Source organism: Protopterus annectens, chromosome 8.part0 (genome assembly GCF_019279795.1).
Source record: "Protopterus annectens isolate FY-2018-M chromosome 8.part0, PAN1.0, whole genome shotgun sequence".
Lineage (NCBI taxonomy): Eukaryota > Metazoa > Chordata > Ceratodontiformes > Protopteridae > Protopterus > Protopterus annectens.
In genome coordinates, this window is record NC_056741.1 from 134,663,770 (window position 1) to 134,681,473 (window position 17,704).

General features: G+C 37.1%; 1 protein-coding gene across 1 annotated transcript in view; it reads right to left on the reverse strand.

Annotated features, from left to right (window-relative positions):
• LOC122808674 (alpha-2-macroglobulin-like) overlaps positions 1-17,704 on the reverse strand; it is a 1,311,252-nt gene that overhangs the window by 593,781 nt on the left and 699,767 nt on the right. The window contains exon 9 of the mRNA XM_044079652.1: positions 3,868-4,110. Within this exon, the coding sequence (XP_043935587.1) occupies positions 3,868-4,110 (243 nt within the window). The remainder of the gene's footprint in view (positions 1-3,867; positions 4,111-17,704) is intronic.

Below are 17,704 nucleotides of genomic sequence, written 5' to 3' on the forward strand. Positions count from 1 at the left end.
GTTCATAGATTAGTACTAAGCTAACTGCCCTTGCGAGCCATTTTAAGCCTAGCCAATTATCTCCTGTAAGACTCAAACCCTGCACCTTGTGTTTGTAAGGCGAACACCTTAACCATTAGGCCACCATTCTTTTTCCTTCTTCTTCCTGTGGTGCAAGAACCCTGATTATTTCCATAAACTCCTGTGATTTTGTTTCAAATTCCAGGTCTTCTGCCTAGTCTCTGTAGACCTTAAAGCTTAAAGCTGATTGTAGCCACTTTTCTTTATGTTGTGGGCCATCTGTTTTACTAGGACTGACTTTGCAATCTCTGACTCTACCCCAATAGCCTTTTTTTTTTGCTATGAGGAAGTCTACCTCAGTGGCATGTTGGCTACTCTTCTATATGATCTTGTGACTGTCTCTCTTGATGGACCAAGTGTTGCCTCAAACCATTTGCCAGGCAGAAATCTAGACTAACCTCTTCTTTATTCCTGCTGCCTTAACTATTCTATGGGGCATAGGCTGATATTGTGAATACTGCCCTAGTCTTACACTGGAGTCTGATTGCCATGAGTTTGTCATTAATTCTGATAACATCTTTACTGTTTTCTGAAGTCTATCCCTCACCATAATTCTCACACGACTTCTAGTCTGTCCTCCCTTGAGTAGTAGACTCTGTATCACAAGCCAAGTGGCTTAACTGCTCTTCTATCTTGTCACCTGATTATGGAGGGCAGCTGACCTCCTCCTTATCATCATGTCATCCACTTCCATGTCCAGCTTTCACTCAACAGAGCTATTCCAGGTAACCCAAGCTGGGCAACTGGACACCATCAGTGCAGTAGCTTATTGACCCAGGGTTGCAGGACATTATGGAATGCATGCACTGGCCAGTAGAAGAACATAGAGCCCTCATGGAACCCTGACATAGACTGTAATAGACCAGGTTTTCACTTCGCTAATTGCTGGCAAATGCTCATGCCCATTATTCAATGCAACCTGATCACTTCAAGTCAATTTTTACATCATCTAATGGCTAGCCCTGACATGGTGAGCAGTCTGTAATCTGTGTTCTCCTGTCTAGAGAATATTGTGTACCACATTTGATTCCTAAAGCAGTTGTTCTATACAACTCTTCCCTAATAGAGACCATCTAGGGTTTCTGTTCTCTGGTGAGTCTGAGGTGAAATTGTAAACACCCAGCATTTTTTTTGGAAGTGATAGAAACCCTACAGAGACACAATGAGAGTAGACTAACACCACACCAGCATTGTCCGGAGGTCAGGATCAAACATTGTGCATAGGAGGCAAAGACCTTAACCATTATGCCAACCGCAGTAGTTTGGATGGTTGAGCGTGGTTTGGTCGGGAAAGAAATTGTCAAGTACCAGATGCACTTAGGGGTACAGAAACTGCCCTATCCATGAGGCCCATATTAAAACCAATCCCTGAGATTCAATGGGATGAATTTTGCTTAAAAGTTTCTTGTGGACTGTAGGTGGTAGCATTTTATTTATTTGTTTTTAGATCTGTTAACTGGGTATGTCTGACTGAGTGCTAGCCCATTTTCAGCAGAGGCCCAGGAGGAAAACCTTCATACGAAAACAATTACAAAGACAAATTCAAAAATGGTTGCAACTAGAGGATAACAGCATTTGCCAGAGATTTTTAAATACATAAGATACAGCTAAGAAGTCTGGGTAAATACATAGCAGAAGACATTCGAGCAATATATATTATCTATATTTATACAAACATACATATATATATATATATATATATATATATATATATATATATATATATATATATATATATATATATATACACACACACACACACACACACACACACATTATCAATACCTTTATCTATACATTTGTGCCAATACCCAGCTCTGTATTTATATCTCTATCCATAATTATCTACATTTATCTATTTTTTTGTTTATTTGTTTTATTTATTTATTTATTTTTTACCAGAGAAGCCTGACTGGGAATATCCATTTCTGAGGGAGACCTAGTGAGAAATATTCAAACTAAGTTTAAAATATGTGCAATTAAGACATGATGAAGAAAAAGCTACGATCCTGTACACTTAAAGAAATTAAATTACAATTAAATAAGATGGATTTTGTTCTAGCTGATATGGTATTTATTTAGCTGAGATGATATTGTTCTAACTAACATCAGGTTAGATCTACAGTAAAAAACATATATTGGAAGAAAATAAAAATATGTATATAAGAAATTGTCTATTTGAGACAAAACACACTATTTCTTTTTTTTGAGCTATCATTAGTTAAAGTAGATAAGGATGGGTATTTTCACGCAAAAGAAGAAAGAGAGCTGGATGTACTTAGATTTAGGGAAAGAGAAACTGCTTTCCTTTCAAAGTAAGTGGCTATAATTGGGCAACAGGAATATAAACAAGTATAAGTTACAGAAAATAAATGACAGGACTGATTAACCTGGAGTTGAGCAAGTGTCTTGTAAATGATGTTTAAGCTGGATTTTGATTTGAGCTATATTCTCTTGTTGTTTTAACTGTACCAGAATGGAACTCTGGATTTTGAAATACAGTGAGAGTAGAGGGATGCACCAGTATTATTGTTAGGTTTTGTGGCTTGTAAATGGGATTTACTATTGGATCACAAGCTCCAAACAACAGATATTTTGTAATGCAGGACATTTACCTCGGGAATGGATGAGGTTATGGACAGTGAGTAGCTGAGTGTCAGCTAGGAAGTTAGGGAGCACTAAGCAGTAAATAATTCTATATCCACCTCTATATATTCATAGACATATATATATGGGTTGTTGTACTAATTATGCTGCACAAAGGGTCACTGGTTAAATGTATCAAACTAGTGCTATAGTTGAGGTATGAATCATCAACTATAGCATCATTTGTGATTATTTCCCTTTATTATAAGCTGTGCAACAATGAAGTTAGTATATATAAGTTATGGGGTTGTGGAGGCAGAAGCCCTACATTGGGGGGAGAGGTAAAGTCCCATGGGTATAAAATATTGTGTTATATATGTGTTGAGGATCGGGTTAGTTATTTTCAATAGTCAGTTGGTGTTTTCTTTTATATTAGGGACACTTGTTAATATGTAGTGTTTTGAGTGCAAATGCAAACTGTTTGTTTACATTTGTGAGCATTGTTCATTTTTTTATGTAATTAATTCCATTTCAGATTAACATGTTTGATATACTGCATCTTGACCAGTTTCATCCTCAATGTATGGCAATAAAATAATATCTTTATATAAACTATAGCACTATGGTATAGATACTGCATACGCCATTCACCCTTTCTTTTTCCATCATTCAGCAAAGAATTAATAAAACAAATTAGGTGTGTGTATAATGCTATTAATAATGCAGAAACTGTTTCTCATTGAGATAGATAACCATAAACTTAAATTGCTTTTATGCTTTATCCTACCGTTGCATGCTTGCAATATACAATGTTCTTGATCTAATACTATAAAGTATTGTAATGAACTTTTTCTAGAAGTTCACTTTTAACAAAAGCAAATATGAATAACAATAATAAATAAAAAATAATTCAGTGTGCTGCCTTGTTATAGGCCATGTTTTAGATACTCGTTAAGATTTCAGCTTAGGTACGATAAATTTTAATGATTTTTATGCATTGTGTTGACAGGCATAGTTTAAGATTGCTGAGGGCTCCCAACACCTGTTTTTATGGGCTGGATAGTTGAAGACCCCATGCAAACACTGTGATGTTTGACAGGTTACGTACAGATGATCTCATATTTGAGGTAAACCCAAGTGTGTGAAGATGATGGAATAAAAAGTGCTAATTATGTTATTCTCACATTTTAGGTGCAGAAAGACAGTCTCCTTGGTGCTTACCAAATAGGACAAGACTAAGGTTTCTGGGTTGCCTTCTAGTGCCTTCTTCGTGATGATGTATTCCACATCCATCTTCAAGCCGGCATGACACTCCATTTCAGGTATAGGCCTTACGTGCATGTGCAGATAACTGCTGCTTTTTGAATGCAAAGCTATAAGTTTGTGCTCTTGGTGTTCGCAGGTGACACTAATTAATTTGTTTATCCTGCTGGAATGAGGAGACGTACAATTCCTTACGAAGGCCTGCGACAGATAATAAAGGTGAATGAACACAACAGCCACAACAATACTTTCAATCAGTAAATCAACAGCTACAACAAAATAACTGATATTGAGCTCAGTGACACATAAAACGCAAAATAGAATTGTTGGGTTCTGGACAGTATCAATTGCTTTAGAGCAGAAGGCTGGAAATGCACTAGATGGATAATATTACATTACAGCAGCCTCTCTCCTTGACACATTCAAAAATACTCTGTCTCTGTATCAAGAGATAAAGATCCATCAGATGGCAGAATTCTTTTTTTTTCTAACATTGTTATTTTATTTTCACCTCTGACTGCAACTCTTAACAAAAATCAGACTATAGATTGCATTTTTGAAGACATTGTGTATCCCAAAATATTTTTTTTCAAATTATTTAAAATGAGAATTGAAACTGTGTGCTATTTTGTTTGGAGGGAAGAATTTAGCATTGAACAGGTGATATCATGTTGACCCAGCAAATATCTGATAGCTACAAATAAATACCTGTATTAATGATGATTCATTTCAGTGTTATATATTATTCTGAATTGATCTTGAAAAATATTTTCTTTAAACTAACCTGAAATGCAGTTTTCTAAGTGCAGCCTTCTGCTGCTTTACTACTTAGATATTAATGTTTTCTGGGAAATAGCTGAACATCACACTTTTGTAAAAATCTGTCAGAATAGACCATAGCTCCCGTATGAACTTATATTGAAATAAATAGATAATGAACGAATAAATAAAATGGTCATGCAAATTAGTAAAAGGAAATTAAAGGTATGTAACTCTGTGCACAGCTTTACAGTTTCATAAATCAAGACAAAACCTCCACTTTCACTTGTTCAATTTCAGATGTCATTATTCCCACTGCTGCAGTAGGCTTTAAGCTTGCCTTAAAATTACCTTAATGTTTATGGGTATCAGCTGAGTTTAAAGAACTTGCATCTCTAAAGTATAGCCAAGCAGTCTACTTATCCTGTGCTGAAGAGGTCATAAGAAGGCCAAAACATGCATGTCCACAGCTAGTAGGGTTTGGCTTTATTGGCTTGACTGTATCCCTAAAGACTTAAAAAGAAAAAAAGTAAAAAGTCAAGGATATTTATAAGCTATATAGCTGAAATAGTTGATGACCTTATGGGGTCATTTGCATATAGTTCAATGAGCCTATATTACAGGAGGCTTAAGGTATCACGCAGTGAAAGCTCTAGCTTGACTAATTTTTTCTTGTAGTTTTACTAACTGGTTTGTCTGTATGACCTTTTTACTTTTTGGTTTAGAGATAAGAAGTAGGCATACTCATTGTGAACTAAACAGATGAAAAATTAACCTATGCACCCCCAGGTGAATGGAGGGTGGGGGCAGCTACTGCAGCAGTGAGGAATTTTAACATCTACTGTTATGGGTGCAACTTACACAACCATTCAATGGTCATCATTCACAGTGCTGCATTAGCCTTTAGGCTACATGGTTGACTCCCAAAATCTATCCATCCTAGGAGAAGGAAAGGTATGGATCCAGATGCCCCTGGAGAACAGTCCAAGCAAAGCCAGTCCTGGATCTAAACAAAAGAATCCAGTATAAAATTCATTGTATAGATATATACAGAGAACCAAAGGAAACTACTAGAGTCTACCATTTTCTAATATGCCATCAGAAAACGCAAGGCGCTCTGAGAGAGAATGCCTTTATACTGTCTGGTTGTGGTTTATAATGGTGGGTATAGCAAAAGGTAATAGTTAAGGGCAGCCAACTGTAAATAGTCTGTTTGCCAAGGGTTATCCTTTCTTAGTCCCAAAAAAATAAATAAATACCCAATTGACTTTTCTAAAGGACTTGTTTCTATAGGGATGGTACCTGAACTGCCTATGCATGTCCATAGTATGAATAATCTTTTCTCCATGGTTATGAAGGTTAAAACAGAACACTGGGAGATTGATGGCCTGACTCAAGGAACTCTGAAATAATCTTGGGTATGAAAGAGAAATTTGATCTTACTGGTAACCTATCCCAAAAGCAGGCCAGATAGGTTTAACCCACCAAAAGAGTTAACAACTCAGATTATCATCTTGCAAATATCAGACCAAAGAGAAGAACAGCTTTCCATGACTTCAATCTCAAATCTGCCTAATATGCAGGTTCAGAAGGAGACATAGTTAACTTTTTCAGCAGAAAGTCAAGACCCTAAGAAGGAGCAACTTATTTTCAAAGTGATTTTAGGCGAAACACTCCTGTCATTTATCTATATTTGTTTACAGGGGTAGTATACGGATTAATATTAACCAATTTCATACTCATCAAATACAAAACATTTCACAAACAAAAAAATGGAGTAATAACAGAGTAGTTCAGACTAATTACATAGAAAAGCTATTTATATACATTGTAGTGAACAAGCAGAGTGTAATGTACAACGTATACATTCGTTTTTAAAGTGGATCAATATTCGTTTTTGAAGTGGCTCGAACTTCAGGAGATCTTGAGAGAGAGACTCAGAAAGGAGATGGGCTGCGTGATACGTCCTGTGCTGAAACAGGAGCATGTTGGATGAAGACCTGCTTTTTGGAGTCGCACTCTGAATTTGGACTAAGTGTTGATTTCCTTAATGTTGTTGGGGAGACAGCTTGCTAATGAGTAATTGCCTGAGGGGAGAAAGCATGCGCAGTGCTCTGCAGTTTGATTCTAGGGGGTAATGAGAGTTGCTGTGTGTTGTGAGTAGTGTCTCAGGTTGTATGAGGTGTTTTTCTTTTTTTTTTTTTTTTTTTTTTGGTAAAATTTAGCTGCAATGGGAGTAATTGTGTGGAGTTGTAGTAGTTTGTAAAGAAAATAAGGTTAGATCTTTGTTTTATGAGTAGCCATTTAGCTTTTTTTTTATAGGGTGATACAGAGATGCTCACAGAGAAATGAGTTTGTAATGAATCAGCAAATGTTGTTAGAAATAGTCTGGAGTGTGGCAGTGTTTTTCTTTCTTGGAAGCAGAAGAAAAATTTGATTTGGAAACCCATATTCATGCTGAGAAAGGAGAACTCCTTTGCTCATGTCTGCTGTTTGGGATAGCAAAGGGGAGATATATTTGGTCCAGAAGATGAAGGAGTTTATTTTTGCTCTCACTTTGTCTATCTGGAAATGGTAGTTTTGTGACTGATCATGCTATTGCCTTAGGTATTTGAAGGTTGAGGTTGCCTTTATGCAATGGTTGTGTAGGTCAAAATACCAAAAGAGTTAGGTGCTTGGTGAATTTTCTGAGGCATTACAAAAGCATAGTCTTGGTCCTGGTGGGTGTGAGAAGTAGTTTATGCTTTATGAGCCACTGGTGAAGCTCATGTAAGGCTGACTGGAGTTGGCACTGAAAGTTGGGATGGCATTGACCTGATCAGTAAACGACCATGCCGATTTACCATTAAAAAAAATCAGCGTAGCATTGCACGCCTATGAACTATTCGAACTACAGATGTTCGAATAGTTCATATGTGTGCAAGCTATGTAATCAAATGGAATTTTTGCTAATGGTCTGTGCATTCACAAATATAATGTTCGATTATGTACAGGGATCGTGGTACAGTGCGGTAAGGGAAATACATCCCTTTCCTCACTATAGTGCGATCTCAGACTTGGAATATATATAGTTATGTGGGGTGTGGGTGGTGCAGGAGGGCTTGCCTCCCTACATAAATGGGATGTTAGGTTTCCTAGTTAGGGAGTTACGGGAAGGGTGGGATTGCTGTTCAGTGCCGAAAATGTGTTCGACATTTTTTCAACATTAACAGCTGTTTTTCGACATTAGGGCTGTTAGGTGATGTGTACTTTTGGCGAAACACTTCACTCATAAGTATCATTTTTTAATAAATTTTGAGATTTCACTTGTAAACCGACCATGCCATCAGCATAGAAGATAATTCAGAAATGGGGCAGATCACAAGTAAGTTTATTGAGGAATATGGAGAAAAGGAGGGGGTTAAAAAATGGATCCATGTTGTACACCTTTGGTAATAGGTTCCAATAATGATTGAGAGGATCCTATTTTAACTTTGCAGTGTCTGCCAGTGAGGAAGTTTTTAAACCAGGTAACAGCATCTGGACTGATACCAATTTGAATTAGTTTGTTTTAGACACAATAGTGGTAAATGAGGTCAAATGCCATTGTGATGTCGATATATAGGATGCCTGTAATGAGGACACTGTCAGAGTTTAGTAAGATAGCGTTGAAACCTTAATGTTGAGAATTTAAAACTTAGGCTTTCTTTAAACATAAAACTTAATTTTTAAAACCAAAGAGTAAAAAAGAGGAAAAGCGCTTTCAACCTATTCAGGACTTTTTACAGTTCAATAAATCTTTTGGGTTTGTGCTGAATGTTTTAAACATCTATGTACCTATCGGGAACATTTATTTTGGATGCGCCTTCAATAGCTTCAGTTCATTATACACTTAAAGAGCAAGCCTTCCTCAGATAATTTGCTAATGGATATACGCCTATTTTTTAACACTAAGGTTTCAACTCTATCTTCTAGCTCAGTGATGGTCAACTCAGGAATATTTTCTGTTTTTTCTTACTTGTTTGCACCTGGGAAGACCTTTAGCAGCTAAGGAAGTTTTTTTCTGCCAGAGTTTAGTAAGATGTCATCAGTTACGGACTAAAGTGCTGTCAAAGTACGTCTTCCATGCCAAAATTCATGTAGTTTGGAGGACAGCAGGTGGTCCTGCTGGATAAAGAGATAGTGTTGTGTGTAGATTATCTTTTCTAGAAATTTGCTCAGAATCGGGAGATGGATACTGGAAAGAAGTGAGAGGTATCTTTTTGGTTGGTATTCTTTGGGAGACGTTTAATTAGAGCAGTTTTGTGTGAGATATAAATTATATATGTGGATGAGAGGGAAGACATAGATACTCTCTGCAGTGATATATGAACCAGGACTTTATGTTGTTAGATCTGGGAGAGGTGTCAGTGGAAATATTTTCAAGTAGAATAGAAACTTATTTAGGACGTATGTATTTGAAGTGGAAGAAGTGGATTAATGGTGATGGGAAATTGCTAAATTCTTTAAGGAAATCTTCTGTAGAAAGTTTTGTTGTACCACATCGAATGGTGTTTGTAGACATGGCATTATGTGGAGGTTTTCTTCCTGTAAACAGATTAACCTCTTTCCAAAAGTGTTTTGGAGAATGTAAGACAGTATTTTGTTTCTTTGTTTGGAGATTTATTTTGTGCCTTCTGATGATCTTCTTGGCTAGGTTACACAAGACTATAAAGGAGGTGTGTTTGTCATTTATGGGGGGGGGGGGGTCTGTTTCCATTTTTGCTATGCTTTATCCTTCAACGTTAAATGATGTTTGTGTTTAGTAGTTAGTTATTCAGTTTTGGTGGGTTTATAAAGCCTATGGATAAACGGGAAGAATTTGTCTTGCAGTTGGAGTAGAATGTTGGTTAGGCTTACTGCTGCTATATTAGGAACAAAACATTGAAATAAATACATTGAAAAGAAAGAGGAATCTAAGGGCAGCCATAACACCATGACCACAAGATGTAGCTTGACAAAGTGTTATGAAAGTAAGAGGCTAACAATAACACAAACGTTTGAGTACCAGTGGTACAATCCCAGATAGAGGCCTGGTTATTGGGTAGGCACCATCTAGAAAATTATTCCATATGTTAAGAATGATTTTTTTAGTAGTAAGATTTCTTGTCTCCTTTAGTATCTGTTGCACATCCTCTAAAAAGAAGTACCTAAAAGTTAACAGAGTCAGACAGATAATTTAAGATGTGTTAGACTGAGATGTATGAAACTCCTTCTGTCTTGTGTGAATAGATCCAGATAGAGAGCAGGCATGTGTTAATTGCCCTTGGCCAATTCCATTAAAATGGAGAACCAATTTTGCTTGCGCCAAAAAGGGATCATCACATAAATATTTTTTAAAATATTTTCTAAAAGAGTCTTTCTGATCCTGTATATCAGTGGGAAGGGTGGAAATACATAAAGAGAAACTCTCCTGAAAGGGAATGAAAAAGACATCTATAAAGCTGTCTGTTTTGAAAGGAAGCCAAAGTATCTGAGTTGTACTTCAGAACGGGATCAATATCTGGAAGACCCCCTTCTTTAAAGTAGCATTTGAGAGGGACTATCCTAGTCCTGCTCAGTTTCTTTGTCACTATGTTTTGCTCTGTTGGAAGGTAATATGCTTGGAACATAAAGAATGGTGAAATGGTACATCCCAAGCAATCACAGATGCCTGTATAGAGGGTATGACCTTGTGCTCCCTAGCATATTAATGTAGCATACCACTGTGGTGTAATCATGAGGAGAGGTCCAGCAGACCACAGATAATGAATAGATTAAAAGGTGTGGATCATAGCTTATATCTATTTTAAAATAATGTGCTTTGATCTGTCTGTAGAGTGCCACAGACCTTGCACCCTTTATTGTCATAGGGTTGGGGTTGGGAGGTTGGCCTAATGGTTAAGGTGTTGCCTTATGAACACAAAGTGCAGGGTTTGAGTCTCACAAGGGATAATTGGCTAGGCTTAAAATGGCTCACAAGGGCAGTTAGCCTAGTACTAATCTATGAATCTAAACTGCCATCTAAGGAATTTCTGAGCTGTGTGCGGATACAGATTAACTTGGAGAATGAGAAGAAAAGAGAGAGTACACCTCACTTTTGTATTTGTAGTCTCCAGTAGTGCAGTCCCATTAATACAAAGCCCAAGGTAGGCATCTGAAGCACGCATGAGCTGCTCCATGACATTTTTAGCTATATCAGAACTTTTCTTATGTGCAAGCTAGTAAGTTGAATAAAGAGAAACGTAGACACTGTGAAGCTCAGAATCCTGAATAACTGTTTGGCTAAAATCAGAGACTGATTCAAGAATCTCAGAAAAGTTTTCAGATAAACTTCACTTTCTTATGTGTCAAAAACATTTGCTGTGGATAGTCTGTAAGATATCTTAAAAGAGAATCTGGTGTGAAATTGTCAGGGAGGATTTTTGTATATTTATCTGGAATCCCATATTGGCAGAAGGGCCCGAATAGAGAGGTGAAAAGTCAGCAAGCAAAGGAGAGAAGTAGTGCTGAAAGTGAATTCATCCTCAAGTCTTGGTGAGTACCTTCAGGAGGCAGACCCTGTTTTCACAAAATTTCACCAAGGTGACACTGATATATAGACTGTATTTATATAGCACATATCATGGATAGAAGCAGGTCAAAATTTAAAAGAGATAGCTGGGTGCACAAGACCCAGGATAAAAAAGTGCCCAATCCTGGTAGGTGCACTTGTGCCAGGACTGGAAAACAATGACAGTGTAGAATCCTCAAAATATGGAAACATTCCTGCAACGGGGCTAGGCCAGGCCCAGGGGGAGGATGGCCCCCTGTTGTAGAAGGAGGTAGTAGTCCACAAAAATCACAAACACTGATAAGCCAAAGAAAAACCATAAAGATGATAGAGTGGACTATTGAGGATAAGAAATAAATTATGTATTGTTACTATTATGCAAAAAGCCCGGAATTTTCTGACATAGGATATACAAAAAGATAAATTAGAGGGAAGAAAAATACTTACACAGGAAAAACTGTCAGAAGCTTCAAATGAAAATTTGCATTCATTAATACAACAGATTTGTGACCAATAGCCTAGTACCTATCTATGAACCTATGAACAAAGATGAAAGTAGAAAAGATTAGTAAAGTAGAAGTTCAAAGAACTTATGGAGTACCTGCGAAGTGAAGGATTTGGTGCAGAAGGTCTAACACAGGTAACATCACAGGATGATGGAGTGAGTCCACAAAGTAAGGAGAAGCAGGAAGATCAGGAAACATGTGATGAAGAAATATGGACATGGAAAAGAAAGAGATTTAATATGGTGTAATATTTATGCAAAGGAGAAAGCAAAGCTAATCAATACAAAAAGAGCAGCTCCAAAGATATTTGAAGAGAAATACAGGCAAAGGAATCTGGACATGGAAAACTTTACAATACAAAAAATAAGAAGACAAAGAAGAAAAGTAGAAAAGGAGATTAATAATGGAGAAGTTAAAGAAATAGAAACTGAGGGTATGGAGTACATGTGAAGTGAAGGATTCAGTGTAGAAAATCTAATTCAGAAAGCACCACAACAGGATAGAACAATGGATATCCAAATTAAGGGGAAACCAGTGGAACAGGAATCAATTGGTCAAGTGTCATATCAAGATATTTTGGAGCCTTCTACAGGAAACCATTATAAATGTTCACTTGAAGCTAGACAGCAAGGAAAGGAACAGAAAACTCTGATGCAGTCAATGTTGAGGATGACAGGCCAGTGAGTTTCCATATGACAGAGCAACAAATGGCACTGGATGATATTGAAGAGAAGGTGCCACAGGAAGATGCTATAGAACTTTCTATACAATGCTCACAGGAAACAGAAAACAAGAAAATGAGCTAAGAGAAGAGATGCTTGATTTACTAGACATGGATAGATATATTCAGATCAGTGAAAGAAATAGACTGCAGAAGGTCAATAAAACCCCAAAAAGACAGAAGTCTGACAAAACAAATCAATGCAGTAATTAGGAATGTCCATAAAGACCCATGTGATATAACAGAAATAACATGATATATTACTGTTGTTAAATTAATAACCGATAAAGTTCTACCACAAGAACATAAGGTAGTGAGGGAAAGGAAGGGGAGAAATCGAATGCCATCATGGAAGTATCGAATAGAGAAAACTATAAAGCAATTAAGACATGAAGTGTCACTGTTGGAGGAGTATAGAAGAGGGAATAGGTCAACAAAAATATTAATAAAGATAAAGGTGATAAAACCAGTGCGCAGTATTAGAACAGACAAGGATCTATCATGCAATACTGCAAATAACAAACTAAAAATTTCAGCACAGATGGAAAGACTTAGAAGATACACAGATAAATATAAAGGAAAAGTACAAAATAAGCAATTTAGTGATGACCCAAAAAACCTTTATGGAGAATTGGGTAAATAAGGTAAAAGGAATTGAAAGACTGGTAAAAAAAGAGGAAGCAGATACATTTTGGAGAAGCATCTATGAAGATCCTGTGGAACATAACAAAGATGCTAAATGGATAGAAGAAGTAAAAGAAAAAATAAGAAGTTTATAGGTGCAGGATATGAAATGGGATGAAGTAACAGCCAGAGAGATTGAAACAAAGTTAAGAAAAGCATCTAAATGGAAAACTCCAAGCCCAGATTCAGTACCTAACTTCTGGTTAAAAGTATTAACATCTTTGCACAAGGATTTAGCCATGAGTAAGAGCTATTTATATGCTCACTCTAAACAGGCACCAACTGGGCTAACAACAGGCAAAACAATGCTCTTACTGACAAGTGAACCTGCAAGCTACCCCAGAAATTATAGGCCAATAACATGCCTTATAATGATGTATAAACTATACACCAGAATTAATGCTGACAGAGTTTATAGTCATTTAGAAGAAAAGTCAATTATGGCAGTAGAACAAAAGGGCAGTAAAAGAAAGAAATGTTGTTAAATAAAGTCATACTGGAGAACTGTAAAAAGGGGAAGAATTTAAGTATGGCATGGACTGACTATAAAAAAAACATTTGATAGTATCCCACATTCATGGATAAAAGAGTACTTAAAAATATATAAGGTACACCCTACACTGATTGACTACATTACAGTGACATTAAAACAGTGGCAGACCACTTTGCAATTAAGCCATGATAAAGGACAGATTATTATCCCATGGATAAAAATTCAAAGGGGGATAATTCCTCTCTGTCACCGTTGCTATTCTGCCTTGCCATTAACCCATTAAGCTGTTTACTTATCAGCTTAGGCCATGGCTACAATTTGGCTCCTAAAAAACAAAAAAGTGTGAAGACCTCTCATCTTTTATTTGTTGATGATGTAAAACTGTATAGTTTATCAGATGAGGAACTGAAAGCAGAGCTGCAGCTTGTCAAAACTTTTTCAGATGATATAAGAATGTCATTTGGTCTTGATAAGTATGCAAAAGCAACCTTTAAAGCAAGGAAACTGCAGCACCAGGAAGACATCAGTTTGGGACAAGAATGCGATATAAAAGAACTTGAGCAAGAGGGAGTGTATAAATACTTGGGAACTGATGAAGGATCAACAATAAACCAGGAACTAACGCAAATAAAATTTAGTAAGGAGTACTTCAGAAGACTTAAATTAATCCTGAAAACAGCACTGACATCTGGGAATAAAATCCAAGCTATAAACAAATTTATTCTTCCTGTCCAAACTTACAGTTTTGGAGTGATTGACTGGCCCCAAAACATATTGGATAGATTAGACAGGAAAACAAGAAGACTGCTTCATGCCCACCAAATGATTTATAAAAATCAGTGCATACCAAGATGTTATATTCCCCATTCTGAAGGAGGGATGGGCCTCCTTGAAACTGATTACATGTACAGATCTGCAATCGTGGGACTGCATAGATATCTGCTGACCTCACAAGACCCAAATGTAGTGAAAGTTTTGAAATATGAGCAGAATAAATCTAAGATGACTTCTCTGCTTAGTTTAGCAGAAGCATATCAGCATCAAGTAGGAATGGAAATCAAACCAGAAGTAGATAAAAATCAGGCGGTAACTGAATGTGCCAAAAAACAAAAGAAAGAATATAAGGTGAATGATCAGATGAGAAGGCAAGAAATGTTGAAAAGGCATAAATATAGTTGCAAATGTAGAAAACTTCTGGAAGAACCTCATGTTGATCAGAAATGAATGCAGGAATGGTTAAGGAGAGGCAAATTCAAACCAAGAGATGAAAGGTTAATATTGGCAACCCAAGATAGTGAGCTATGTACACATTGGTTTACAAAGTCCATTGAACATGCGGGAGAAACAGATAAATGTAGGTTTTGTAAAACCAAGTTGGAAACAGTTGCACGCCTTGTTGCTGGTTGCATTATACTAATGGCAGAAGGACTGTATACTGAAAGGCATAATAATAATGTGGCAAGATTGTTGCACTGGAGATTGTGCAAACATTATGGTACTGAAGTGGCTGAAAAACACTGGAAACATGAGCCACAAAGCATCATAGAAAATGATAAAGTTTATATCACATGGGATCACCCATTACCAACACTGCAAAAGACAGTTGCTAGAAAACTGGATCTAGTGGTGCAAGAAAAGAAAAGAGCAGCGCTGATCACTGAAATTGCCACACCCAGTGACTACTGTGACTTGTGAACAGATTTACAAAGTCATAAAGTATCAGGGTCTGCAGGCAGAAATGAGAGCAAGGTGGAATAAAGATACCCAGATAGTTCCAATAGTAGTAGGAGCAACAGGTCTTATAAAAAAGAATCTACAATCGTATTTAGATATGTTACCAATCCATGTAACCCTGTACGAATTCCAGAAGGAGTCATTACTGGGCATGTTGCAGGTGCTGCAAAGAGCACTTCTGGCTAACATCAAAGATTGAAACAATACTAATTTCATGAACTTTAATCATACTTTGACTTAGGAATGGGGTCCACTCCTGTCATGGTATTAGAAATCCAAAAGATCTGGAGAAATTAAAAAAAAAAGTCAGAAGGGTTGAATCTAACATGAAGGACTCTGCAAAGATAATTAAATCATCCAAATAAAGAAGGAAATTTGATTTCCATTCAGCTTGCTGTATGTAAGGCTGGAACTAAAACGTTGCAAACATGAGTGAATTGACAAATAACCCATAGGGTAATGCAGAAATACTGAAGTAGGAATGACTTTTTTAAAACTAGTCTCCAAGAAGGCTTTTTCTTTGGTAGCAGAAGTATTCTGGAATATAAACCTTTGCCCCTTGAATAACTGGCAGTGGTTCAATGACTGATAGGGTGAGCAAAGCTGAAGAACTCAAAGAAAAAAAGTCTGTGTGGTTCAGGGGGAGGGGAAGAACTCCCCTGAAAGGAAGTATTTGTATCCAGTTCCAAATGTATCACACCAACCCATATTTAACACCCTGAGTCTATCAAATTCTGCTTCCCAAGGGAATGGACTGAGCCGGGTGTTGGGACAGATTTTAAAAGATGAAGGTAAGAGGATGGAGAGGTAAGATGGAAAAAGGAGGCATGTTATCATAGCTATCCTGAAGTTGAATAATGCCTCCTTATTAGAAATCTTCCTGTTCTTTATGACTCCCTTTCTGCCATCTCTATTTGTTTCTTGAGATGATATAGGATCTGTGAAATTTGTAAAAGGGGTGTGGGGAAAGGGTTGACTAGGAGATTGGCCAAATAAACCATTTTTATAATCTGAATTCGGACTTCTTTTAAACAGAAAACTAACAAATTTTCAGCCATGTTTTCCTGTTCAAACATTAGCAAAAGTAGTGGTCCAGCACACATCTAAGGTATGTTTAGATTGTCAAGACTTGTCAAGAACCAAAAGAATCAGACAGAGTGGTAACTAAATCTTTCAAATTGTCTGTACAAAAAAGGGGGACATTCTGTCATATGAAAGTAATAGAAAAGAATTATGTATGCCAAGATGGAAGATTCAGAAAAATCTTATAGCCAACTTGTGCCCAAACCTTCCCTTTTTAGTTGAAATGGGAAGGTTTGGATGACATCAGTAGCCTTCTTGTTTCTATAGGGACTGAAGATTGATTTTTGTTACAGGCCTTACAATACACCCCCCTCCTTAGGCTTGCACTAGAGGAGGAAAAAGAACAGAATGAGGAAAATCCACTAACAACATCATGTAAAATCTCAAAATTGAGGGAATATCCACAAGTCCCTATAAAAACACCTCATTCATCCTGGTAACAATAAGAAAATTACCTCCTAAAACAGATGTGAGGGCTAGTTTACTCATCATCAGAGAACTAGCTTCAAGAAGCTATAGGAGACAAAGCTCTGTCTCTGTGTATATCAGACTCATCAGATTAGTGTTCCTCAGGTAATGTTTTATATGACCTGATAAAAAGGTACTGAAAGCTGTGTACTAGGATTCACTGCCTGTAATGTGTTCCAAGCTAAGATAAGAAAAATATTTTTTATTACATAAAATGCCTTCATTTTCTCAGTAGTTATCTACTGCAACTGACTAGGAGAGGGATCTGAGTCCCATCAAAAGGTCTCATTGCCCCTTCCAGCAGTATCTTGATATGAAAGTCCATGTTCCAGAAGACTGATTTCCAATATCCGGTCTCAGACACGGGAACAGATAATGTGGATGTGCCTCGATTGTGGCGGTCTAAAGGACTTTACCAGAGGATGCATAAGTGAGTGCACTAAGGAACACCCAATGGCCAGTGCAGTTGATATACTATCAGCTGAGACTCAGAGATAGCTCACTAAGACAAAAAGGGCTTCCAGGTAAGTAATTTTTCTTTCTAGGAACTGTGGACATCAGACAAGCAAAAGCAGGTTAAGTGTATATGCAGTGATTGAGAAGGATGCATCAGATGTGGCATAGATTGCTAGAATGACTCATTTGAAAGGTAAGCTGTCAACAGTCTATAGAAGCAGCACACTTACCCTCACCCCTTAGTACCAACTCCCCAGAACACCCTAATGTACCGTAGTGCACATGCTGTGCAGTATAATCCTGTCATAAAGACCAGGGAATTATAAACAGTCTGAACAATA